At 34.7% G+C, this 27138-nt stretch overlaps 1 protein-coding gene and 1 long non-coding RNA gene across 3 annotated transcripts in view; one reads left to right on the forward strand and one right to left on the reverse strand.

The window, feature by feature from the left end:
- Window positions 1-3170: 3170 nt before the first annotated feature.
- The window catches only part of LOC149539430 (glycosyltransferase family protein 28), a 103022-nt gene continuing 79054 nt past the window's right edge, over window positions 3171-27138 (reverse strand). For both annotated transcript variants that reach the window (XM_089800666.1, XM_089800665.1), the window contains exons 3-4: window positions 3963-4062; window positions 3171-3846 (exon numbers count right to left, since the gene is read on the reverse strand). In XM_089800666.1, coding sequence (XP_089656792.1) covers window positions 3590-3846; window positions 3963-4062 — 357 coding nt within the window. In that variant the 3' untranslated portion in view covers window positions 3171-3589. The remainder of the gene's footprint in view (window positions 3847-3962; window positions 4063-27138) is intronic.
- On the forward strand, window positions 19388-20281 carry LOC149539431 (uncharacterized). The gene is made up of 2 exons (XR_016355908.1): window positions 19388-19823; window positions 19911-20281. It is a non-coding gene; the product is annotated as an uncharacterized LOC149539431 (long non-coding RNA).

Here is a 27138-nt window from a genome sequence, read left to right on the forward strand (position 1 = left end):
AGAGAGTTTTTTGAAGAAGTAACTAGAGGACCTGATTTCCTAGGATTGATGTTCAGAGGGAGAAATTTTAAGATGTAATCCTTCGTAGATGATATTTTTTCTATGAGGTGAAGTTCTAAGAGAAATTCTTTGTGATGTGAAGTATGAGGTGAAAACCCTTTGTTCCACCCTCTAGTAGCAGCTATGATGGGTCCAACCTCTACCTTGGTTCATGATGGATATCATGTGAGTTACTACACAATGTTGTTGTAATTACGTCATGAAAGATGACGATCTTTCATTAATGTATATATTTAGAGGGGAGTTATTGAAAGGTGACGATCTTATCAATAACTGGATCTATTATCATAACAAAGTACATTAAGTTGTCCCAGTGTGCCAGAAAGTATAATACCGAATAAAAGGTAACTATTGTAAGGTGACGATCTTATCAATAGATGACCAACCTTCTAACACCAAAAGTGTTGAAGGTTATTGGTGTTACTGTTATTAGGCTTGATTTTGCCAGACACATTGATATCTATCATGGTTATTAGGCTAGATCTTGCTAAAAACCATGAAAATTGTTGGTATCATTGTTATTAGGTCGGATTTTTCCGAACACATTGATATCTGTCATGGTTATTAGGCCAAATCTTGTCAGACACCATGAAAATTATTGGTGGCATTACTATTAGGCCAGATTTTGCTAGACACCATGAAAGTTGCTATGGTTCTCCGAGCTGGATATTGCAAGACACCATTACTTAAATCTATTATAGACCATGCTTAAGGTGGTATTCAAACTCATATTAAAGTTATAGTAATTTCTTAATTTCCAAGGAAAAGTGTTGAGAAATTTAGTCTCATTGGGAATTTTAGCAAATTACATATATAATATATGTGTGTGTTGACGGATTTATGTTTATATCCTTAAATATGCCATTCTAGGAATATTATACTAAGATGATACCTCTTCGTATACTCAAGAACATAATATGTGATGTATCAATCTTTCCTAACTAAGAGGGAGTTAAATTTGTAGTTGTAGTCAGATTGATATGATCATGAATTTCATTATTGATGATAATATAACTATTCATTCATATATATATGGTTAGTTATATTATTTTATACTAACTAAAAATGTTTAAACCTTGGAGACATGTCTCCTTCTCTCATACTTATATGAGATCCAAATCTACACTTGAAACATATTTATAACAATGGCAATATTATTACATTTGCAGACACGATTCATGTCACTTAACCACTCCTTCACTGAAGGTTATAATTAAACAACTTATTACCTTGTCAAGGCCTAATTGATCAAGTGCCCATTGTAATTTCACATAACTCAACCTTTCCACTAGGCTCTCTTATTATCTCTTCTTCTCAAATCCTCTTCATCAATCATCTTGATATGACACTATAGTCAATTAGCAATCGTCTCACCATTAAGGTTTGACATCAATGACAACATAACAATTGTTCCAATTGTAGTTTCTAATAATTGTGTTACATACATATCTCATTTAAAGTAATTATAATCTACTATTTGTTATTTATGAACACAACTTATTGATAAGGTGTGATCAACACCCCTTTAGGTATTTAGCCACCTTTTTTTAATATTTGAGGAGGCTCTCTCCATTTGAAGTGAATTGGAGTTTTATGGAGAGTTCTCTATGCAAATAACGTATCGTGATCCATGTGGAAGTAAGTAGTATCCTTAAGTTCAATCTATTTATGACGAACTATACTTTGTAAAATGTTTTAATAAAATGATGTTTTATGGACTTATGTATGTATGTATCTATAAATAGATAGATAGATAGATAGATAGATTTTGTGTGTGTGTGTGTGTGTAACTTTATTTAACTTTATTACTATATGATTCCTATCTTTTTTTATTTTTCATTTTGTTTATAATGATTACTATCATATGTTCCTCTTTTCTAACAATGAATCCTAATCTAGTATATGCTACTATGTGGAATGCAAGGTGCTGACACTTTTTTTTGACTATTTAGGACCTTTCACAGATGGTGCCACTAGTCTACATATCTCTTGTAGTTAAACCATCACTTTTTAAAGCCTTTACAGAGGTCATTAGGTGATTAGTTTCTCATAAAAAGTATAAGACATGAGGACTAAAATTCATCAATGTCTACACAAGAGTTTATTGGATCAATAAATGCAAACAAAACTTGTGTAGAAAGCTTATCAAATTAAAACATTTGCATCAATCCACTAAAAGATGTGATATACTAACTCCATGAAAACACATTGTACAAATAGTCATGGGGTGCATGCTCCCCGTAAACTCTATCAAGTGCTTCTTGTTGGATGAGGTCATGTCTTTGTATTGAGCCATTTACTGATATTTCTAGAAGTCACCATGCAAATATTCATTGACTACAACACTAATCTTTAAGATGTACCTATTATAGGACCTAAATCTTAGCTATTTTTCAATCTTGCATGATATGACTTTAACTGGTATTTATTTATTCATACCATGTCAAGACATAATAATCAACTAAACTATTTGAAGCACCTATGCATTACAAGGACCTATTGAAGGAAATTGTACAATTTATTATCCTCTAGCATTGATAACATAAAAGACGAATATCAACCAACATCAATCTCATTGTATGGATTAAAAGATTTAGTACAATGTTTGGACAACACACATAATAGTTTCAATAGATAAATCCCTTAAAACAAATACACCTTTTAACTAAATGGCCTCATTTGTAGGTTATTATAATTTCAAATAAAAATTGTGTTATAATTACTTACAAGTTTATATTATCATTCCTATGTTGGTTGAACCAAAGATAATGTATCCTCTCACAATATTGACCTTGCACCACATGCCTAAGGAATACTAACACTATACATGCAAAAATGGCATACATAACCAGTTGCAACCAAAGTTTATATTCTATTACAAGTCTATAATATAGTAAAGATGAAGCACCAAACAAGCACTTATTACCAATTCACAACTCCAATTTTTCTAGGTCTAAAATATGATCCATTCAATATGATATGAGTTCATTTTGTTTCCTGTTGATAGAAATTTTTAAAATGAAAATTGTATTCGTATTTTGAACCAAATTTTAATTAATTAACAATTTCAGTCAATGGTACATCCCGATTCTTGCATAGACAAATGTATAGAAACCATAAATAGCCTATGCATTCACATTAATATGGAGGTCCTCCACCTGTTATAAAATGCAACATGTTTTGCCTTTTTTCACAGTTATCAGATTACTTGAAGGAAAGTTCCTAACCTTTTGCTTCACATTGCAATTAAATCAAATGCCACACATATAGCGAATATCCAATTTCTTTCACCTTGTCTCCCTTGAAACAAAAAACAAATGTTAGGTTGCTTCCTCATCTCATGCAATTAATATTACGGGCATGTCATTCCAATCGAAGAGGTAAAATACACATTCAGATACATTCTGTCTATAAATTAGATGGGCATTAAATTTGAAAAACCCAAGCATACAGCAGGAATAGTGGCTCTAAGGAAGTGGGTATTAAAATGCTCTCCAATAGTCGTGCAAAAGAATGCTTGCAATTGCTATCAATCATCAAGAAACCCCAAAAATTGGTTTAGTGATTGAACTACTGCCATAGGATTTGATGGTGGATAAGGGAGAAGCGATTCTGGATCCATGCATTCTATGGTTTCTGCTAGTGTTTCAGGATGAGCACAATATAAGAACCTCCTCTCTGCAAGTTCTTCTGCTAGTTCACTCTGATGATTATCCATCAATGCTTCATTAACTACAACAATAAGGGGGCGATTCACACGTAAAGTTTCAAAAATGCTACCTGACCCTGCATAGAGAGATTTATGGTGCTCATTGAGATATCATACAATATATGTATCATTTCACCTAAACAAATAAAATGGATCTAATATCCAAAAATTTCTGACAAAAGACACAATTCACCTGCATGACTAATTACCAAGGCTGCAGTTTGCAGAAAACCAGCAATGTTCGGCGAAAATGTGAAATAATCAACTTTTAGGTCTCCATCTTCACCTGAAGACTAAGATTTGAGGTTTAATTTGAGAAAGACAAGTAGATATGCTATCAATATAAAATAAAAATCCAAAGCCTTGTGTCTCAATTTGAAACAAGGTATCAAGTTAAATGGCTAGTAATGTACAAGAACCTATAAATTTTCTCTAAAAGTGATCATATAACAGACAATCAGCATTGGCAAAAAAATTGGACTTATTCTTAAGATGCTTAATTGTTTTCATATTCTCAATAGAAATCGAAATGTTTCATCATATCAATGTCTTTCCCAGTGAACTACAATTCAGCCTTCTTGAACACAATAGTTACTGACAGGACCATGGTAATTATTACTATTGATATTTGCCACCAACCTTCATGCCAACTTTTGATTGCTAACACAAACATGGTCAGTCGCGTTTTAAGGTAAATATAATTTCCTAGTTTCTAAATAATATCTAGTTGGTATTTGACAATTCATGCCAACTTTTGATTTCTACACAAACATGCTCAGTCAGTTTTGAAGGTAGGAAAAACACTCATAAATACAAGAAGACATCATCATATGATGGGACAGGCAAGTCATTTTGTAAGAAACCAGCAAATATAACCTTATGCATAAAGAAAAAAGATTGAAAAAATGGCAAGCCAATGTTTCATTTCATCTATTAGTTAATTTAATGAATGAAAAATTGCTTTTCAAGCCTTTGTTTCATTTATAAAATTATTTCAACATCAATCTCCTTGTTCTAGCAAAGATGTGATAAGGTAATGAGGGTGTTAAAGAGGGCTGGTTCCTGAACATACAGCTGAACTACTTGAAGATGCTAATTGTCTAAGTAAAATGCATATTATAATTTTAGTAGTCAAAATTAGTCTCTGGAGATAGAAATTCCATCATCATTTTGTAAAATTTCAGTCAGAACTGAAAGTGAAAATGAGGAAAAAAAAGTAGACAATGGGCAGTTATTGTGGAGGCTTGATGAATGCTATGGACTTGTACTCTTTCTCATTTACACCAAATTAATGATAAATGAATACTCTCCTCCAATTTCCAAGAGGCAAACAATCCAATCATTTATAGTGTATTGATGCCAACTTTCACATTCACGTGCTGTGATGACTGCTACACACTCTGGTCCAGAAGCCATGAACACTACAACATGACTCTCAAATTCTAGTTAATATGACTCTTTTAGTTGTTTTGAAAGCCTGTAAATATATGCTAATTGTTTTACAATGATGTTTAATGTGCTTATTTGTCTATCTACCTTAAACAATTATTTCAGCAGTCCATATACTTTTTTTGCAGCTGTCCTCCCAGTTTGTTATTGTATCAGCTCACTTGTATCATTTTATAATTTACTGCAGTTCAGTTACTACATTAAATGTCCTGTTCATTTCTTTCCCACTTAGCGGAACATGTTCCCAGTTTGAACAGATGAATCAAAATTACCATGTAGCTGTCAAGATAAACCAAGAGAAAATCTAATATGACAGAGTATAGAGTGCATTTAGACCACAAACTATGTCAATGAAGTCTTCAAAAAGATATAATCCAAATTTTGAACGAAAGGAATTGGAACACCTCAAGTTGAGATTCCACAGAAGGTGAAATGCTCTAAATTGAAAAAACATCACTGTCATGTGCTAGTGCGACCCCAAACTCTGCTGAATAATGTACGTGCAATTCATCCAAAGCCTACAAACTAGTTGTACCACATCTACTAATGTACTCCTCCATGATTGAATCTGATTCAAATCAATTCTTCATCCTCCACACATACCTGTGAAATTTCACAACTCTTCAAATTGCCTCTCTATTTTATATTCCTCATCACAATTTGTAGCTAAGAAAACAATGAACATTTTTTTCTCCTTCATCCATACACAAACCAACAACATGATTCAATTGAGAACACATAATATCAGTATAAACAGGCCCAACTAATGAGCTCAAAAATGTGTTATCAATGCTATTCCCATTCAATAGAAGACTACTTCTCTGGACTTATCTCTAAAAATTTGCCCATGACAAAATATTCAGGGCTAGAAGTAGTTGAATCATGCATATCTTCACACGCACCCCTCACTTACAACAAGAAGTGTGTGAACTTCAACCCGACAATCAGGAGCAGCTGCATCCCCACCAGCATTAGCAGATACATTATCAACTACAAACATCACAGACTGCTGCTTAAAAATAAAAATTCAATAATTTCTTCTCCTTCATCCACCCAAAAGCCAACAAAATTGTCCAATTGATAACATATTTCATCACATCAACAGCAACCAATATGCTCAAAAGAGTATCTGCAATGGAAACCCCATCAACATTAGACACACTCAAGACCAATTTATTAAAAATTGCCCATGTAAAAAATTAAGGGCTACAAAGTAGTTGAATCATGCACACCATCCCACACATCCCTCGCACTTACAACAAGAAAAGAAATGCATGAACCTCGTCATCCTTAGGATCAACAAAGAAAGGAATGACATCAAAAGAAAGAAAATGTTGTTACACCTAAACTTTATGTGTATCCTCAACATCATTGTTCCCCTCCATAACTGACCCACCAAGCTGATATTCTAGAACACCCGCATCACAACCAGCATTAAAAGGAATAAATTCAATTGCAAGTGCTAATTGAACAGTATGTGTCCTCTAAAACATCATGCTCAAACTCTTTGGTCTATACTCAAGGGAAATCATGCTTGTACAAAGATAGAAAGCCTCACAATACATGTCTATACATGAAGGCCAGTACTCATTCAAAAGACTATTAATAACAACAGAAAACCTGCCATGAAAATCCAAAGCTGATTCTGCATCATTCCTTTTTAAGTGTTCTAAACTTTTCTAAGGAGCAAATTTATAGATGAGCATCTAACTCATTGAAACCAGCAATAAAGTCACCTTGTTCATCATTAAACACTGTTAATGTGACATTTTGGACACCTGTAGATGCGAATTGGTTATGTGATTACTCATATCAAGGTCAGTAATGAATATATGGCTTGCTAAATCAACAAGCTCTTTTGTGAAGTCTGGAGAAATGAAAGAAATGTGAAATAGGCATAACCTGAATTTTAAATACACAACCATTTGTGCACTTGGATGAAGCATGATCAAGGCAATTAGAATGATCCCTGAATGCCAAACATAATTCATGCTAAAACAAGATTCTAGTCTTTTCATAAAGATATACCTCAGTATAATAGAACCATGCATCAAACGATAGAAAGAATTATATCTTTGTGTACCCTAATCAGCTACTGCACCGAACTGAAAAAATCAGTGTAGCATCACCAACAAGCAAAGGTTAGAAGGAAAACTGTAATGTCCCCACTTTTAGCAGGTTCCTGCAGCTGTCTTGGCTAGTTCATCATTGTAACCCTCATGAGATGACAGTAGGATTTGAGGGTCTCAGTTGTGGACTTGCTATTTTTAGGAAGTCTATTTCGGGCAGCTGCCATATTTGGCAGTGCAGTTGGTGGCGTGCAGTTGGTGGCGCTGGCATTTGGTCGTCAACTGCATTGGATGGAGCTATTTATTGTTGGGTTCATATTTATTAACTAATTATTGAAGCTTCATTATTAGTAAGGCACTTTAAATTATTTAATGTTATAAAAAGGAATTGTAATGAAGCTTCTTAAGTTAAAAGTGTGAAGAAGAAGCTAGGTGTCAAAATGCATTATTAATATGAGCCCAGTTGGAGAGAAAAGTATAAGTGTCAATTCCCTTGCTAAGGTATAAGGGTTTTTGAAGCTGAGTTGTGCATTCAATCCATAGTTGAGGTATTGTAGATTAAATTCAGAGAAGTATTATTGTCTTCCTAAAGCTATGATTACTATGGTTGGAAGCATTTCTTGGTTTGCTCAAAAGTGATCAAGTTTGAAGAGCAATTTGAGGTGGCTTCTCATCTGTTTCCACTATAATTGAGAAGTCAATTTGAGCAAAGGGTATTATCTGATTTTTGAGACCAAATAGTGAAAAATATATTGGCTGTCGTTCCATCATAAACCCCTGTGTTTTCTGTCTTGGGGGTTTGATTTGAATTGTCAAAGGCTTCCATTTACATATAAGGCAGCGGCTTGAGACCTTACAGTGCTGTGTTTCAACTGGGAAGGCCTCTGTTAAGTTTCCAAAGGCCTGCGTCTGATATCAAGGAAGCCACGAGCCTGCTGGAAGCTCATGCAGCATAAACTGGGAGCTGCATTTTACTTGGCAGGTAGCAGATGCTTACTTCTACACATTTGTGGGAGCTTTAAAGAGTTATTTGTGATCACTATGAATCCTGGCAGTGATTGGAACCTGACTATGTTACACATGGTTTTGTTCCTTCACTGTATGATTGCAAATGTTGAGGGCCGATTGCAGATGCAGATTTAGCTCGTGCTTGGTGCCAATCTCATTTTCGGTCTTCTGACATCTAATAGCCAGAACTAGCTGCATTAATTCCAGGTTCTAAGATATTCTGTTATACTTTCTTTCTTATGCATGAAATCAAAAAAATTGAATCGGCATGATGTGGTTGTTATTCACATTTCAATTTGGTGAATGATAAATTAAGCACCCTTGTTTCATTTTTACTTTTGAATGCATTTATTCTTTGACAACACAAAGAGCAGAGTTTCAATTGTAAGTTGTGATAATAGAAATAATCAGTTATGAGCTTGTCGCCAAGTGTTCGACAAAATGTCAAACAAACGAATTGTAAAAAAAATTAGTGCTTGCCAGGGCTATAACCGGTTGGGGTTATTACAGAGGTATTAGACCAATTTCATGCCATTGTGTGGGGTAGGAAATTCATTATTATTTCAGATCTTCTGTTGTATTTGGAGTGACCAACACTCGCATTTTCTAGCTATAGACAAACACATGAAAACTAGTAGTTTTGGAAGCCAACGAAGAAATCAAATGCTTTGAGGGAGAGTATGAAAAGACTTAAGGGCCCGTTTGGCTCGTGGATTAGAGCTGGAATTAGAATACGGAATTCTCAAGATTCTCATATCCGCTGTTTGGGTCCACCAAATGGGAATGAGAATTAGGAAAAAATGGGATCCGGTATCCTTATTTGCCCCCAAAAACAAGGATTCGGTCTTCCACCAAAATAGGTGGAATTGTCCACATTCCCATTTTAATTCCATTTTTACAAAATCGAGCATTACAATTATTGCAAAAAAAATGTTTTGTCGGGTCCGCGATGGACTAATATTTGGCGCTCGACCACATTTTTGGCCTCGCTCGTTCCCGCCTCTGCACATCTCGTCTCGCCTGGTTCACGCCTTGCTCGTCTCGGCCTCTGCTCCTCCCGGCCTCTGCTCATTCTCTACATAGGTATGGACATTTCTTATCATCGATAGGAAAAATACTTTCAACCTAGGGTTTATCAAGTACGCTCGTCCTCGTTCTTGTTCTCTGCTCATTTTCGGAATCATCAACAGGCAAAATATGTTTCGGAATCGGATCTCTTGTTCTGAAAAAATAGTTGTGTTGTTCCTTCTCTTTTCTTTGTTAAAACTCCATTGCCCTCTTTGTTTGTTTTATGATTTGATCATGTTGTTTGGTGGGTTGAAACTGTTTCTTGTCTAAGGGTAGATTCTTCAATACAAATCATAAATTCATACATCAATAAAGAATTGGAAGAATACAAGAAAACAAAAGAAATTGAGTTGTGCCATACGATGATGCCCATGTCCTACAGCTGATGGCTGTCCGTTGCCGTATACCAGGATTTGTAGGATATGCACTTCATGATCATTAGTAGAACTAGACTATTTGCATTCATTGCTGGGTCCTTATGATGTCTATCATTCATCAGACTTGCAGATTATGATAGATCTTGCAAGGGAGAAGGAATTCATCTTATGCAGGAAGGATCTAACATCCTTTTTCGACGCGTCCAAGTTTCACTGGATGTAAAAAGATTTCTCAAATTTCAATCAAGGCTATATAGGGGTTGATTATAAAAGTTATCATGAACCATTATAGATTTGGAGGAATAGAAGGAAATAGAAGAGATTGGGTGGGTTTATATAATTGGAAGGTGACATGCAGTTTGACCAAGTTATGATTGCCACATAATGTGGTATATGAGGTCTTCTAATGGTTCCTTCAGTTGAGTAAATTTTAGCGCTGGTTAACCAAATGGTATATCACAATGATGTAAAACAAATTCAGGGGCTTGAATATCTGTAACTCAAGAAAATTCTCATAGATCAGGGTTGGCAATGTTGGAGAAACCAAACAAAATCCATATATTTTAGACAATAGGATCTGAAGAGGAAACACATTTTACTTTTAGGGTTTCTTGTAAAGCTCACTAAGCACATAGATGATGTAGGAACATCTGATACATAGTCTATCCCGCACAACAAAAAAAGTTGCATTCTTTCTTTTTCCAAAATTTTGTTATGGTCTCCTTTCGTATCTTCAGGCATGTTTTCAAGGCTCTCTCCACACATCTCCAAGTCTTTAAAAATTCAACGCAAAATTTTTTGGGTTGATGTCACTTTCATCTCAATATTGTTGTGTTGATTAGTGGCCCCAAATTTCAATGTTAAAATTAAAATTTGGAAAGGGGGAAATGTTAATGCCTAGATTGGTGAGTGGAGCATTTAATGCTGCACAATGTCCAAACTTTGATTTTCAAATGCCCATTTTTGAGAGATGCTGTCGCAGGTGCCAAGCATAGGAATGAATTGGAATACTAGAAGAAGTAAATGCTTGTGAGATACAATTTGAGAAATAGGGTGTTTTTAAATGCCCAAGAATGAAAAAAAATGAAAAATCAGAAATGAAAGAAAATCAGAAATCAGAAATTTGGAAAGGGGGAAATGTTAATGCCTAGATTGGTGAGTGGAGCATTTAATGCTGCACCATGTCCAAACTTTGATTTTCAAATAACCATTTCTGGGAGATGTCGTCCCAGGTGCCAAGCATAGGAATGAATTGGAATAGTGGAAGAAGTAAATGCTTATGAGTTACAATTTGAGAAATAGGGTGTTTTTAAATGCCCAAGAATGAAAAAGAATGAAACAAAATCAGAAATCAAAGAGAAGAGATTCAATCATTGGGGAAGTGACATAGTGATTTGCAAAGGAACAATATAATTTGCATAGGCATGAATGAGGAGAAGGGTATGGCTCCTTGCTGGAGAACATTAGAGAAAAAACTGTTTGTAAATGGGCATGAGGAGTGCATTTGGAATGTACTGTTGCACATTTCTTCACTAATTTTCTGTAGCTTGAATGTTTGTAGTTAGAAATTGATGTTGTGGAAGCTAGTTTGAAGTTTGGTATTTCCTGTGGCTTGTTCCAGGTTGGAGAATTTGTGACAACGTCATCTGTTCTTTCAAGGTGTTTGTTGTGACCTCTACTCATGAACCCACATGGGTCACTTTCACTAGTAGAGGAAATCCCTCACACTCACATAATGATATCACATTGTCTTCACTGTTGTGGCAACACTGTTTCTCCTTGTTAATCCTCATCTTTATCTCATCTCGTTTCTTTGTAAGCTCATTCACTTTCTCCTGCAAATGGCAGATATATTCTGTGGCTTCTGACAGCCAATCAGCAATTGAAGATTGGCCCTGTATCATAGTCCATTCAAAATTTTGAATACTCATTATAGTCTTTATATTCCAGTGATCTCCTAATATACATTGGTATTTGTAGCCTTATGTTGTAGAAATAAATAAATCTTCATTTAGTCATTAACAATGATCAAAGATAACAAATCCAAAAAGTTGGTTTCTCCAATTCCTCTAAACATAATAGTTCTGTTGTTAAATATTATGTTAAATTCTGATAGCAATATCACAATAACAATAATAATTTTATTTCTATTGTAAGACTACAATAAGTAATCTTTTTCTTTACTTTTCATTTCAGTACACAACAGATGGAAAAAGTGCATACCCTATTATCTTTTCCTGGCAACAAGGAAGTGAGCTGTGAGTATCCGGATTTCATGTCCATGTGTAGATATCATAAGAAGTAAACCCCTTTAATTTTTCTTTACCACATTGGCTGCATGAGTCATCTTAATCAAAATTTACTTTAGTCATTATCATTGACAAAATTCCATAAACAGATCTACAAATACAATTCTCAGGTAGGCGATGCAACCAACAAACTTTAGGCTTTTATTTCCATTTGAGCATATAAAGCCTTAATCTCTTCTGCGTCATCATAACTCCCAAGGAAGACTGATGAATGTTCATGAATCTTTGCTGGAATAATGTCTAGTGCCTGCCAAATGTTACAGCAAAATGAGAAGACATCTAATATCTTTATCCTTCAATCATATTGTCTAGGGCAACTATTTATAATTTTGTCCTATTATCCTTTGAAAAGTGTAATTAGTTTTGGTTACATTACTAGTGTTCGGTCAATGGAAAACAATGCATACCTGTTTCTTTCCTCTGAAAGACTACCCCCCTGCCTGCTCCATTAAGAAAGACATTGGAAATACTTCATACAATACACTGCCCAAACAGAACAGAAAAAAATATGGAGCCTTATGTTTGAGATAAATACTAAATGCGCATTCCCAGCTCAAGTACCTATCACTTTCTCTATTCCGACACCTATATCTAAAATAACTAACATTTATTTTAGTTTATTAACCTTCTTCCTCCTGCTTCACAAATGAGGTTAAGATTTGGGTTGCAAATATGATTTTGAGCTTCTCCTCTTAACTTCCTTGTTAATATTTTTTTCAAAAATACATTCTTGAGATTTCCCTTCCAAGCTTCCTAGTTCTATTAAAATGTGCAATTGATATTTTCTCCCGCCATTAATCTTTGCTTTACATGGGATTATTTGTATTTTAGTAATTCCATGGATCTAATAAAAAGTTTCTCTACATTGGTTTTAGGGTGTTGATGGATGTACTCAAAGACAAACGCATTCTAGGGCACGTTGGTAAGAAGAGACGAGTCATTTGTGCTGTTGTAGTTAGTCTTGCAGCCTTTGCCGCATCAATAGCAGCAGTTGCACAAGAAAGTAGAAGATCAATATGCAAACGCAAAAGAGGCGAGACTCCCTTTTATAAACATATTGTCTATTCAAATGAGATTGATTGTCATGATCAAATTCGAATGAGTAGACAAGCTTTCTTTCATCTAGCAGATATTCTTAGGCAAAAAGGAAGCATCACAAATACCATGCACTTAACTCTAGAAGAACAACTGGTGATGTTTCTCCATACTCTTGGCCATAATTTGAGGAATCATAAGATTGCTCACAACTTTGGTCACTCAGGAGAGACAATCAGCCAATATTTCCATAAGGTCTTGACGGAAATGTTGGCACTCCATGAGAATTATCTTTTGTCACCTGGTCCACACACTCCTCCAGAAATTAGTGGGAAAGACCGTTTTGATCTGTACTTCAAGGTACATACCCTATTGGTACACTTTTGTTTCCTTGAATCTAAATTCTATTATTGCATGTCCTTTTGATTATAAATTTTCCTAATGTAGGATTGTGTGGGAGCAATCGATGGAACTCATATTCCGGTCACTGTTGATGTTGACATGCAAGCTCTATATCGCAACAGAAAAGGAAACTTGTCACAAAATGTTATGGGTGTGTCTTCATTCGATTATAAGTTTCAATATGTCCTTGCTGGATGGGAAGGGTCAGCTGCAGATAGTCATGTTCTAGCTTCGGCCTTGTCAAGATCCGATCCATTGGTAGTCCCCCCTGGTATGTCAAATATATTTATATACTAATGCATATGAAATTTTTTAATAAAATATATTAATATACCTCATTTTATGTAGGAAAGTATTATTTAGTGGATGCTGGATATCCCAATGTACCTGGGTTTCTGGCGCCTTATCGTTGCACGCGTTACCACCTAAAAGAGTTCTCAAGGGCAAACCCAGTAAACACTCCACAAGAGTTGTTTAACCACCGGCACTCATCGCTCAAGAATGCAATAGAGCGCACATTTGGCATTTTGAAGCAACGCTTTCCTATCCTAAGACATGCAACGTCATATCAAATTAGGACCCAAACAAAGATTGTTTTGGCGTGTTGCATACTGCACAACTTCATCACCATAGAAGACAGCATTACTTTTGAAGTTGACGTTGAAGAGGAAAATGACCGTGAGGGGATAGATGTACCAATACTTGAGACATATGGGATGACTCAACATGATAGAGATGATTGGGGGAGGTTTCGAGATGAAATAGCAAAAAGGATGTGGCATGATTATAGAGCTCCATCTTAGCTGTGAAAGCATAGTATTTAGTACTAGTTGTAAACTCCATTTTTTGTTCGTGCATCTTGTTATAACAATCAAGACAATCTTATTGTAGCTCTAAATTTGAAAAATCATTTTGAATCATTCCTTCTTTTTTCACAAATTACATGTGCTAGTAATCAGCAAATTGAAAGAGAAATTCTTGTGTTTTTCCATATCTCAGTTCAGTACTCAATACCTTGCTCAGTTAGTATAAATATAGGAGCAAGATAGAAGTATAATATACAAATTACCTTGCAAAGGAATTAAAGTTTTTCATAAGACTGAATGAAACACTGTATTTGATAGCATAGTTCAAGTAGTTTTTCATGCAGCTGTAAGTTGTATTAGCTGTGGAGGTTTCCTTCTAAGTTTCTCAAGGGAATGTAATAGAGATGTCGAGGTGCAATTGTCTATGTATGTTTCTGTATCTTTTAAGTTTTGATTTTTGTGGGACTTATGCAATGTTATTTAACATTTGGACATAATCACCGGTTATTTTGAAAATTCTTCCCTGAATCTCACTTTTTATTGTAGAATCCAAGCGAGTCTGATTCTAGTTGCTAAGCTAGTCAATTCAATTGCTAGTTTTCATTCTAATTTTTGACTCACATGTTATTGAAATAGAAATAAGTTATGTACTTTCAGGGTGACAGAAATGAAATATATGTGCAGTATAACAGACACACCTAAATCGGTCCAGCATCATATGATTTTGCTGCATTCCGGTCTGATGAAGGTTCTGTGGACACAGATGAAGGCATGAAAGCCCGTATGCTAGTAGAACACCTTGTAGCATAACATTTGTAGTCTTTATGAATCCATGCATGCTCTTGAATAACGTGGGGAGCAAAATTAATTGCAAAACATAGATGCTAAATACTAAAGAAAATGAAGTTCATCTATTTTTCATTTTAGCTTAAGAAATTTCATGGAGGTAGGGATTTTTATTATGAATATTGCTGGGCACTCAGTGTCCAATACAGCAAGAACAACATATTTAAAAGATTAAAATGCAAGATGCACATACACAACAAGAAACCAGAAAGAATAGACACTTTCTATAATAGGCTACAAAATGCAACAGATTTAGCATCATTTCTCAGCCACCAACCATTTCCATCAAATATTAAGAGGTTTTTTACAGAGATTCGCACAAGAATTGGTTTAACTCACAGACATTATTTATGTTATAGGGCATTTCTCCTGAGTTAAAAAAGGCTTACATTGCTAGGAGATGGCTGGTGGCTCAAACTTCAAAACATGGAGGTGAATAATATTTGAGATATTTCAAGTTTCAACTTTGCAATTAGATAGAAGTTTCTAAAAGGTACGTACTAGAATAGCCCCTGCTAATCCATTTCATAATTAGCAATTACAAAACAAAAAATTAAAAAAACCAAAATGTCTAATCTTCTGATTTAAACTAGACTATACTATTTTGGGGAGAAAACTACAAGCGGCTGCTAGACAGGGGTATTGATGGTATGCAACAGAAGCTTAGGGGTATTGATGGTATTGATAGTATTTAGTACTATCTTTATTCTAACTGAGCTAAAAATCTAACTAAGCATAATATATGTGATTAAATCAGTCAGATGAAGAAGGAAAACGATAATAAGCATGATAATATTTAATGAAGTGGGTACTCTTAATATAGGCAGATCTGCAAATATGCTAATAAAGTGTAGGCAGGATTATATTAATATAGGCTTAAACATAGTAAATTATTGTTTGTAGAGGAAGATATCATCAATGTTTCTGTGAATGCCCTCATTAATCAAGGATGAAAGTTGGCGATGACAGAGAATTGAGAGTATCGAGGAAATGGGTTTGTCTTGTACAAGAGAATTGATTTAAAATTTATTGTTTGCTGCTGTCCACAGACATTTTCATTCACGTTTATGCTTTCCATTTTCATTCATGTTTGATATGGGATATAGAATCTTGGTGAGCTGCTACTCAAGCATATTTCCCCATTGAGTTTTTTTCTATTCCATCCACCATAGGCTAACTATTTTCTGGTCTAACTTTAGATGTTGCCTCCTTTCGAGTTGTCTATGCACAATTACGTTTTCTATCTTCAAATGAGTTTTAAAAGATTGTGTTTTACGTGTAATGACTTTCAAGACACAATAATACACATGTTTTTAACTTACCCTCTGCAAATTTACACAATAGTTGATGTCATATACAGCGCTTCTGATGAGCATGGATAATGATGACGTTCAAGTCGTTGAAACACCACCTTCTATGAAAAAGGTGTTTTGGAAACCATGTATGGAACGTAAGCTTTTGGACTTGCTACATGAACAAGTCACGCTTGGAAGGAAAGGAGAGGGAGGCTTCAAAAAAGAAGCCTGGACAGCTATTGAAAGAAAGTTTAATGCAAATATGAACATGAGCTTGTCTAAGGACAATTTCAAAAATAAACTAAAAACTTGGAAACAAGGTTACAGAATAATGAAGGAGCTGAAAAATACTAGTGGTTTTGCGTAGAGTGAGTCTACGCAATCTATGGATGTTGATGAAACTGTTTGGGATGAGTTGCTTAAGGTAACATGTCCATTTGAATATTTTAATGTTATTTAATGACTAATTAAAGTGTTTAAAAGGCAATCTTTCCAATACTATAATGACCTTGCCTTGATTGTGGGCAATGATATCGCTGAGGGTGCCATTGCCGGCACTGCACAAGAAGCAGAAGGACACAATATGGATGAGACAGTTGATCTTAATGATGATTATGATGAAATTCATACACCTATTGGGGCTGCTATTGATCTAGATGCGGAAGATACAAGTATTCCAACATCCAATCAGTTTAGTACAGCAACTGGGAAAAATACTCGTTCAGCATCATCCTCAAGGAGGCCGAAGAGGATGAAGGCTAGTATGGCTAATTCTATGGACGGGATGTCTCATTCAATCGATAAGTTAAATGAGACCCTCCTCAAGTCCCAAATTATTGAATTGAGTGAAGAGCGTAGGACAAAAGATTTGGAAAAGGTCTATGCTGCACTAAAAGCCACTAGTGAACTGAGTATGGGTACTTTGATTATGGCGTTTGACACCTTTGTGGCTGATTCTGATAGAGCCAAAGGGTTCTTGATTATGAATGATGATGAGAAGGCAGAATATGTTCGAATGAAGTTTTTAGGGCTTTAGTTACTATGTTTGAAATAGTTATGACAATCATTTTATAACAGTTGGATGTTGCTTAATTTTGGTGGTTCACATCACATTCGATGGATGTGACCAAGGATTTACAGATTTATAATCGTATGGTTTTATTTCATACAGTCCATATATTTATGTTGGCATTGTTAATTATGTTTTGATGATCTGAATATAATCGTATGGTTTTATATATCCATCTATTGTTGGTGATCATTATAGTCATTTCTATATGCTTTTGAAAGTCTTATTGTTGGAGATCTATTATTCAAGATCTGTTTCTTCTTACTCATAGAGCTGATTCATTTTGGATGCCTCTAAAGAGGAATATTGTGAGCTTAATAAATGCTATTGATAGCACACAGGGTAAGATCTTAATTGTTGAGGGCAAAACATTTTTACTGTGCAAAAATAGGAATGAAGCTTGGGCAGATTGATTTTTGAACCATCACATTTGCAAAGTGCTAAAACGTATACTAATGTGTTTCCTTACAAGATATTATGAGCTTTTCACATTGATCTTTTTTTTAACCGAACAAACTATGGTATCAAGATCCTTAATTTTTTATAGTAACTTATCAAAACTAACATAAAAATAATACTAAGGTGCTTTTCTTACATTCTGAATTGTGTTCGGGATTTGAATTACCCAGTCCAAAGGTTTACTGTTACATCCTTGAATTAGCAGCAGCATGTTAAGTAGATTTTATTTTGAATACTTCAACAGCTTTTAGTTCACAAAGAAGATTTGGTGATTCTTCAATCTTGAGCCCCAATTATGCTATGTGTGTTCCACATTTAACCAAGTAGCCTCAATTAGTGGTAAGTTAACTTTCCTTTCTTTTATGAAACAGCTACAGTTTTGTAAGTAATGTTTGCTTATATGTTGATATGTGACAATTAGATTTGACCAGTTGGGTATGAGGCTTTATTTTGTGAGATATGGAGTGTGTGTTTCCTGTGCTTATTTAATTTAATTATCTTATAGGTCTGATAAAAAAATTTCTAATAAAGTTTTATAATTTTGTGAAGTCTAAAATCTTCAAATAGTTCATTTAGACTAATCATATTATATATTTGGCTATTTGCATTGTCTACATACAACTGCAGGGACAGCTGCTCTTCTTATAATCCTATCTTGAATAAGTGGTACTTCATTCCACTACTTTTTTTCCCAAGTCATTGAGAATCCCAGTGGCAGCAATTGGGGGTTTCCTCCTTGTGAAGGGGAGTTCAATTGGGGATTTCCAATATTTTGCAGTATGCAATCCAATCTCAAAGCAATGGAGAAACCTTCCGCCATTGCACAAGCCAAGATCAAGCAAATTCATGGAATGTTGATGGGGAGGTTCCTTGTGAATATGTTGTGAGGTTGGCTCTATGGACGCCCACCAATGACACAGTTTATTGCAATGGGACTATCTACTGCCTCACCTCAGCTAGGCCTTATAGTATTATTGCCTTTGATTTTGTCAATGGGGTCTAGAGTGAGGTCATGTTGCCTAGGGCACCATATTTGTTGTGTTCCTTCCTTTTTCAAAGAAGGAATAGACTTACTCTTGTTGGAAACGAATGAGATACTTATGTGACGCCCTTAATCTTTCTATCTTTTTGTAATCTCACTTTGGCGCTGAACTTTTTTTTTGTTGTATTCATAATTCTTTGTGGCTAATGTATGAACCACATTTCTTTTTCTATATCAATAGTATCGAAAATTCTATGCTCCATTGCATCATGTTGCTCATATTGTTTGAGATGTGTGCTGGTTGGAGAGCTGCTGTTGACATGTTGGTCGGATATAACTGTTGTTAACATGCTGGTTGGATATTAACTGTTTTGTTAACGTGCTGGTTGGATATTAGATTTTAACTGCTGTTAACATGCTGCTGGTTGGATATCAACTGCTGTTAACTGCTGTAGGTTCAACACAACCATAGATCAAATTCATCTTAAAATCACGTGGAAGGGTGGTGTTCTGTTTGAATTTCACTTTATTGGACTTCATGAAGTTTTCCATAGTTGAACCAAGTAAAGCTGAAACAAGTTAAGGTCATCTTAGCCACTTGATAAACATTTTATCTTACTATTTATTACATAACATTTATACATTAGTACGTATAACAATATAAATCCTCCTTGCAACTAATTTCTTGAATGTTTGTATGCTTGTTTGGCCTCTACACCAATTAAGACATGATGCATTGTTTTTTGATTTAGGATTCATGGATTCGAAAGTTGTGCCCATTTATAATTGCCCATGTGGTGCGGGGGCGTGCATATTAAAAGTGTCACGCAGGAGCAAAAATCCTGGACGCGAATTTTGGTGTTGTCCTGAGAGTAAAAAGGTTATTAATTATGACATGTTATGTATTGTATGTTTCAAACTAATGACATGTAATAATATTAGTATGAACTAATATTTTGTATTGCAGGGGAGCGGAGGTTGTGGACATTTCAAGTGGTTCGACTCTACAACTACTCATAATGAAAAAAACCAGTGGAAAATGTGTAAGACACGAGAGGTGGCCAGAGCTAACATTGGTTCAATGACAAAAGATGAAATGTATGATGAAATGTGTAAAATGTTTAAGGCACGAGAGGCTGAAATTATCTTTTTACGCTACCTTCTATGTGTAATTATTGGCCTTTTATTCGGCCTTGTATTTTGGGCCCTTTTTTGACAATGAGCTTAATACAGATAGAACTTTATTACATGTTTTGTGTTGCCTTTTGGCCTCTTACTTGACCTTGTATATTGAAACCTTATTCGAGAACAATTAAATAAAGATAGAACTTTGTTATATGTTTTATGAGTTGAGTTAAAAGAAAATTTGTAAATTTAATTTAGTTCCTAGTTTAAATTTTGAAATTAGTAGACTTTCTTTTCCAAAATTAATGATCTCAAGAAAATTATATGAAAATTTGAAATATGAGAAATTATAAATAAAATATATTTTATGTTGTGTAAAAAATATTTGAAAAATACAAATAATATAAAGATGTTCAACAATTCTTATATATTCTAACTCATTTTAAATATTATTTTGTTTAAATATTGTACAATATTTTTTATATTTGTTTCTTACTACTTAAATTGTTCTAGTTAAATTAAAAGATATTTTATATTTCACAAATGCTATTTTATATTTATTTCTATTTTTTTAACCTTACATTTTATATATTTGTATTATTAGAAGCATACTTGCATTTTCTATTTTATATTAAATTTTACAATACAAAATTTAGATAAAATTTGAGATTTCGTTGGTTTTAGATTCTACAATTTTCTTCAAAATAATAAGTTATAAATTTATTAGAAATTAGTAGTATTATTTATGTTTAGCACTAAATTCACATATTATATAGAATTCATAAAATTTTCACTTTTGTATTTTACATATAACTTAAAATTATCCATTTTAAATTAAATATTATCAACGCAATTATTCCACAATTTTGATGACAATAAATATAATTGCTTAAAAATATTCATATAATGTGTAATCATTCTAAAATGATGTATTAGAAATATATTTCATTCACATCTTTAAAAAAATAACTTGTTCATGTCGGTATTCCAATTCCAATTCCTAAATGTGCAACCAAACGGAGGAAATGAGTATTCTCATATTCAATTCTTGGTGAACCAAACGGGCCTAAATTGAATTCCCAAAACCAAAACACGGATTTCAAGTTCCAGAATCCCAAATCAAGGATTTTGGATGCCAATTCTGATTTCATATTCCTGCAACCAAACGGGCCCTAAGCTTCATCAGAAGAGATTGGAAATGAGATTGTCGGATCCAATGACAATTGATAGGGCAGCCCAGTACATGGTTTTTGTTTTCAGTACACCGACACCGAGGTTGTAGGTAAGAAAGCTTGAGTCCTCCCTGGCAAGCATTCAAGACGTAATGGACCCCATGTTTAGTAAGACGGCTAATAGTCCTATTCGTAGTCTTGATGATGGACTTTCTACACAGAGAATGTAGCTGTGTTAGTGCTATTGGTGGACAGCAGCACTGAGCTTCAGTAGGTTGAGGATCCTAAAGTTGTTGCTATGGATAGTGGAGTGCATAGATTTTTGACGCAGTTGTTACCACTGATTGTTCAAACTCTCTTAAGGAGGGGATCATTATTGGAGACTGTGTAGAGAGTGTGAGAATTGATGTTTATGATAAGTGTTGCAGTGACAATTCAATGCAGGAGGCAGTGGTTTCCTTAGGTGGGACTGATGCATGTAGGGAGTCACCCAGTAGAGATATTAGTGATCTGGGGCGTTATAGAGGAGGTAGCGCAGGTTGGTTTAGACTTTGGCATATGGATTCACAACATGACATTGAGTCATGTATGCAGGTTCAGGTGACAGCGGTTGATGTTCAGTCAAGAGTTGTGAATATGGATAGTATGGACACCCTTGATGATTTGTTTAAGGATGCTATGAGTTGTTGTAGGTCTAATATTCCTTTCTAGATGTTAGGTGATGGCTCCGAGGGGTTTTTGGATGGGTCCTAGGATCAATGTTTATAGAAACTTACTACTGAGGGGGAAGTTGAGACATTCGAGGAGTTTGATACTGCAAGGGCTTCCACTTCTTCGGACGAGGAGTTTCATACTGCAAGGGCTTCCACTTCTTAGAGTTCGTAGAGGTACTAAGTTAGTTGTACCTTGGTTATTGATGTGTGCGAGGACAGGAGCACACATGATGTTAGGGATCATGGGGTGAGCAATTTAGATTCAGTCTTCTATCTTAGTGCAATTAGTGAGGTAGAGATCTTGCACATGAGTCAGGGGTTACAGAGGCATCATGTGACTAGTCAGTTGAAGATGAGTGGTAGTGACATCTCTTCATCTCTTAGCATTATTAGGTTATTCGTCAAATGTTAGCTACATTTAGTTGGGGTGCTCCTATGTCAGATGAGCATGGTGATAGTAGTCTTTCCTACAAGAGGTTCATGCCCTTTGAGAGGTTGACAATATCTTGAAGCATAATTATTCACGGTTACTTGTTGACAGGGATTACCTTCTAGAGTAGGGTAGTACCTATTATGAGACATTGTTAAGGAAAGAGAAGGAGGTGGTTGAGCTCACACATGGGCTTAAGGTGATTGTGGAATCTCTTCAGTATACTTAGTTCTCTCTCCAGGAGTCACAATCACGATTGAGTGAGGTGACCATGGAGTTGGAGCATGCTCAGTCCACACCAGCCATAGGTCCAATTCAGCTTCAAATAGTGATGGTCGGTGGTGAGTTTACTTCCATGGGTAGGGAGGATGGATGTGGTGATGAGGTAGTTACATCTATCAAGGATATGAGGATAGTACTCACTGACGAGATGAAGGCATCGATGGAAGACTGCGCAGTGATTTTTGTTATGCTATGTTCTTTAGTAGTTAGCGGGGCAGTGGTGGATTCTTTAGAGCTGTAGTGCCTACCCTCGTTCACATCTTTTCTAGACTTATTGTAGCTATTATTATCAGACTATGAAGACTAGTTTTATCATTGATGGTTTAGTGGTGTTGTTTTGACACTATCAGATATTATGATATGGATTCAGTTGATATATGATGAGATCATTTAGACTTTACATTTCATGTATGTATGATGATCATTACATTGTTTTCAGTTATTAATGATGATTAGTTAGATGGTTTATTATCTCATGTGTTTTATTATGGTTACTTACCCCATACTTGCATGTGTATGGTGTGCGTGTTTTCTTATTGTATGGCGTTTCTGATGTGGTTAAGGAAGGGAGTCGTAGTCACCTGCTTAGTCGGGATCTACACGATGCACCACTTCCTGCCATTGTCTGTTTAGCTTCGCATTTTATATTGTATGTACATGCATGGTTTTTCTACAGGTTGCAGGTACCGGGTATCGACTTCCCTGAATTGCCAGGATGAGCGTACCCTATTATACTATCTCAATGATAAGAGAAGGGAGATAAATCCTCAAGTCCAAATCCCAAACCTAAAAACCATTTGTCCTAGTGAGTTAGGACAAGTATCAAAGTTGAATACCCACCGAATGTGTCGGATGACATATTTCGTGATTTTTAACCCTTTAGATTTATTTTGTATGATTTGTTCTATGATGGGTTTTCATATTTTATCTTGGAGGTCTATGGTGAATTTTCCATTAATTAAGTCTTAATAAATAGATTTAATTAATAAATTATTTATTTGAGAAGATTAATAAAATATCATGATCTTTGATATTTTGATTGTGATTAATTAAATGTGAATTATTGAGGAAAGAAATTAAATAAAAGAAAACTAGAAATTAAAATTAATAATAATTATAAAATAATAATAAAGTAATAAATAAAATAATAATAATAAAAGTTATAAAAATTAAAATGAAAGTTATAAAATTTAAATAGAAATTATTTAAAAAGTAAATTGGAGTTATAAGCTTGCATGGGAATTAACATGTGTCAACACACGGGGGTTAGTGCATCAATTAAACACAAGGTGTCTACAATTCTATGACTCATCAAAAAGAATTGGAAAAGACCCATGCTTAGTTGGTGACACCTTTTAGCGGTTTCAAGAAGCATTCCAAAGGTTTCTTGAAAGCTCTTTATATTCAGGCATTCATAGAAGCTTAAAAAAAAAGGGGTGGAGAGCAATTGGAGCATTGGAGGACTCGAGAACTCTGAAGAAGGGAGGAGCTTGCTCTGCGGGTTTTCAGAGGAAGAGCGATTTAGCATCAGAATTCGGGTAGATTCTTGTGATTTTTCTTATGCTATTTCCGCATCATGCATTCCTGTCTTCTTCGTGTCTTCCATATGTCTTCTGAGGAATTTCATATTTTTATGGTATGCATTCTCAATATGGGCAATTGAATTTATGTGGAAATCTTTATATGCATAGATCTAAAAAAAAATAATAATAACGGGGCTAGGGTTTAAATTCATAGCCAAACCCATTAGATTATTTATTGGAAAAAAATTTGGGATTAAAAGTTTATAAGAAAATTCTGAGAATTAGAATTTATATATATTGTGTATATGTATGTTTTTATCTGCATATATATATATATATATGCTGTGACACAAAATTCATATATACATACATATATATATACATGTGTATATATTTAATTGAGGAATCGAATTTAATAATCACAGTGAAAATATATATATACAAAATCGCATTGCGATTTGTATTTGCGTTTTTGAAAAACGCTATAAAACTAAACATTATATGTATTGACCATGGGACAAGCGGACGTACCAACCCGTCTGTCCATCGTATGCAGACCCGTGCGCATGGCACCTGCACTTGGCAGAGTGTCGGCGCTGCAGGCCGCACGGCTTATGTGTGGCGACAGTGTATTAACCATTGAGTATGGTCACCGCCGGTTGTAATATGTGAAGCGCTTAACTTATAATAAATGTCATCCATCGAATTTGTATAATTCGATTTTTATATTTCGTTTTTTTTAAATGCGATAATACTTATTATTTATATATGTACATATGTATGTATATATATATATATATATATATATATATATATATATATATAAATATAAATATATATATATATATGTATATATGTAATATGTAAATATGTAATTAATAAATTTGAATTATTATTATTTGATAAAAGATTTAAGAATTCATCTTTTATAATGATGAATAATTTTATAATTTTATAATTTAACTATTAAGATTTAATTAATAGTTTTAAATTATAAAATATATAAAGTATATGAAATTTAATTAAAAGATTGGTGGGGAACGATTTCAATAAAATATTGTAATTGGAAATTGGATTTTAGACTTAGAAAGGAGAACTTTTATCCATCCAAAAATAATACATGGAAAAACGTACAAAATCTTCCTTCAAATTCTTTCTCTAAACTTGGAAACGTAAACCATGACTTTTGCATTTAAGTTCAAGTTGTAAACTTAGCAAAACCAAAACATGTGTTTACATTGTGTATTCCTTATGCTATTGTTTTGGGTTTTGGGTTGACTAGTGTTGACCAGTTTAGGACGTCTACCAGAGGCTTGGGGGTTATGTGATTGTGATGTCATGATGATGTTTTAATCTCGATCCTTATAAACCCAACCATGGTTATGTGATGGAATGCTCTATGTATTGGTTGTGATTACTGATTGTTATAGTTGAAATTCTTATGTATGAGACACTTGACTTAACCATTATTTTGGTCATCGATCAGTTATCCTTGGTTATTTTCTAGTTGCCATGATGGGACTGAGATGTGGATTTATTCTTGATGATGTCATGTTGTGACATGTTTGACTCAACCATTTTTGGAGTCTTCGATCAGTGTGTTTGAGATATATTTTGGTTATTGAGAACCATTGGATACTTTTGATTATCAGTGATGCTTCAGTTGCCAATAGAGAGCTGTTGTGGTCATGATTTTCTATGGATGTTTGCTCATGGAGATTTGATGCTTTTATGCATATTTGATGATTTCATTATGGATTATTTTTGTGATTTTGAGATTTATGAGTCCATGAGCATTAGGGTAGGATATCTGCATATAGTGACGGGAAATGGCTTGCAATGGGGGTCAGGGCCCCAAGAGGCTGCCAGGGTAACTCATTGTAAGTTGGATTAATAAGTGATAACATTCACACCTAATACTAACTGAATGAACCTAAAAAGAGAAGAGTTTTGGTTCTCGCCCATGCCTTGAGTGCTTTTATAGGCCAGGATGGGAGTAGTGAGAACGCATGGTTGTGACCTTGCATTCCATAGTATGCCTTGTCAGTACGAGAGGATACTAGTGGCCGCATGAGATCTGTATGGACCCGTGGAGTTTAGCTAACTACCAGGGTAACTTGTACGAGATAAATGCGATGACACTTTCCCGCTTGCATAGTAGGTTCCTACATGTCATTGTGTGCCTCTGGGAAGTAGATGTCAGTTTCGTGATTGGAACCTTTGAGTTAGTATACTTTTAAGATTTCTGGACTATAGAGATTTGTGCTATGTGTTATGGATAGCCTATTTGGGACTTGAGATTATCTCCTCAGCACGGTGGGAGTGGACCACTTAGGTACCACGCGGTCGGGTGGTAGTGTATTTTCCACTCTTATCATTGGAGATTCATTAAGACATCGTGGCTGATGTGTCCTTCGTGATGGTGGATATGTATCCTTTCATTTGGTGATTAGCATATGTTAGATGATGTTATCTTATGCTTATATTTGCATGTTAGATTACTTTCTACATATGATGTTGTATATGTTAGGAGTGACATTCCTACTATGTTAATACCAATGATCTCTTCGGTAATTTGGGATGTTACGCACGGAGGGATGGCTAGGGCCCACGATGGTCTAATGATGCTATTAACGGTTGGGAAGAACCGTGCACTTAGTTAATTATGTTTGATCTTTATGATGGATGTATATGTAATCTATGATGATGTATCATGTGTATCATGTGATTGTCTTTGATGTATCATGGATTAGAATAGGATGATGTACCTTATTTCACATATGTATATTCTTTTAAGCCTTCATACCCTGTGACATGTACAGTGGATGAATGAGCATTTGAAATGTAATATTTAAACATTGGACTTATCATTATTATTTCATGTGGATGTTGTGCTAGATGGATTCATGTATGTAATTCAACGTTAAGGGATCTTAAAGAATGTAATCTG

Source organism: Cupressus sempervirens, chromosome 9 (assembly GCF_028749045.1).
Source record: "Cupressus sempervirens isolate cs-2001-9-10 chromosome 9, ASM2874904v1, whole genome shotgun sequence".
Classification (NCBI taxonomy): Eukaryota; Viridiplantae; Streptophyta; class Pinopsida; order Cupressales; family Cupressaceae; genus Cupressus; species Cupressus sempervirens.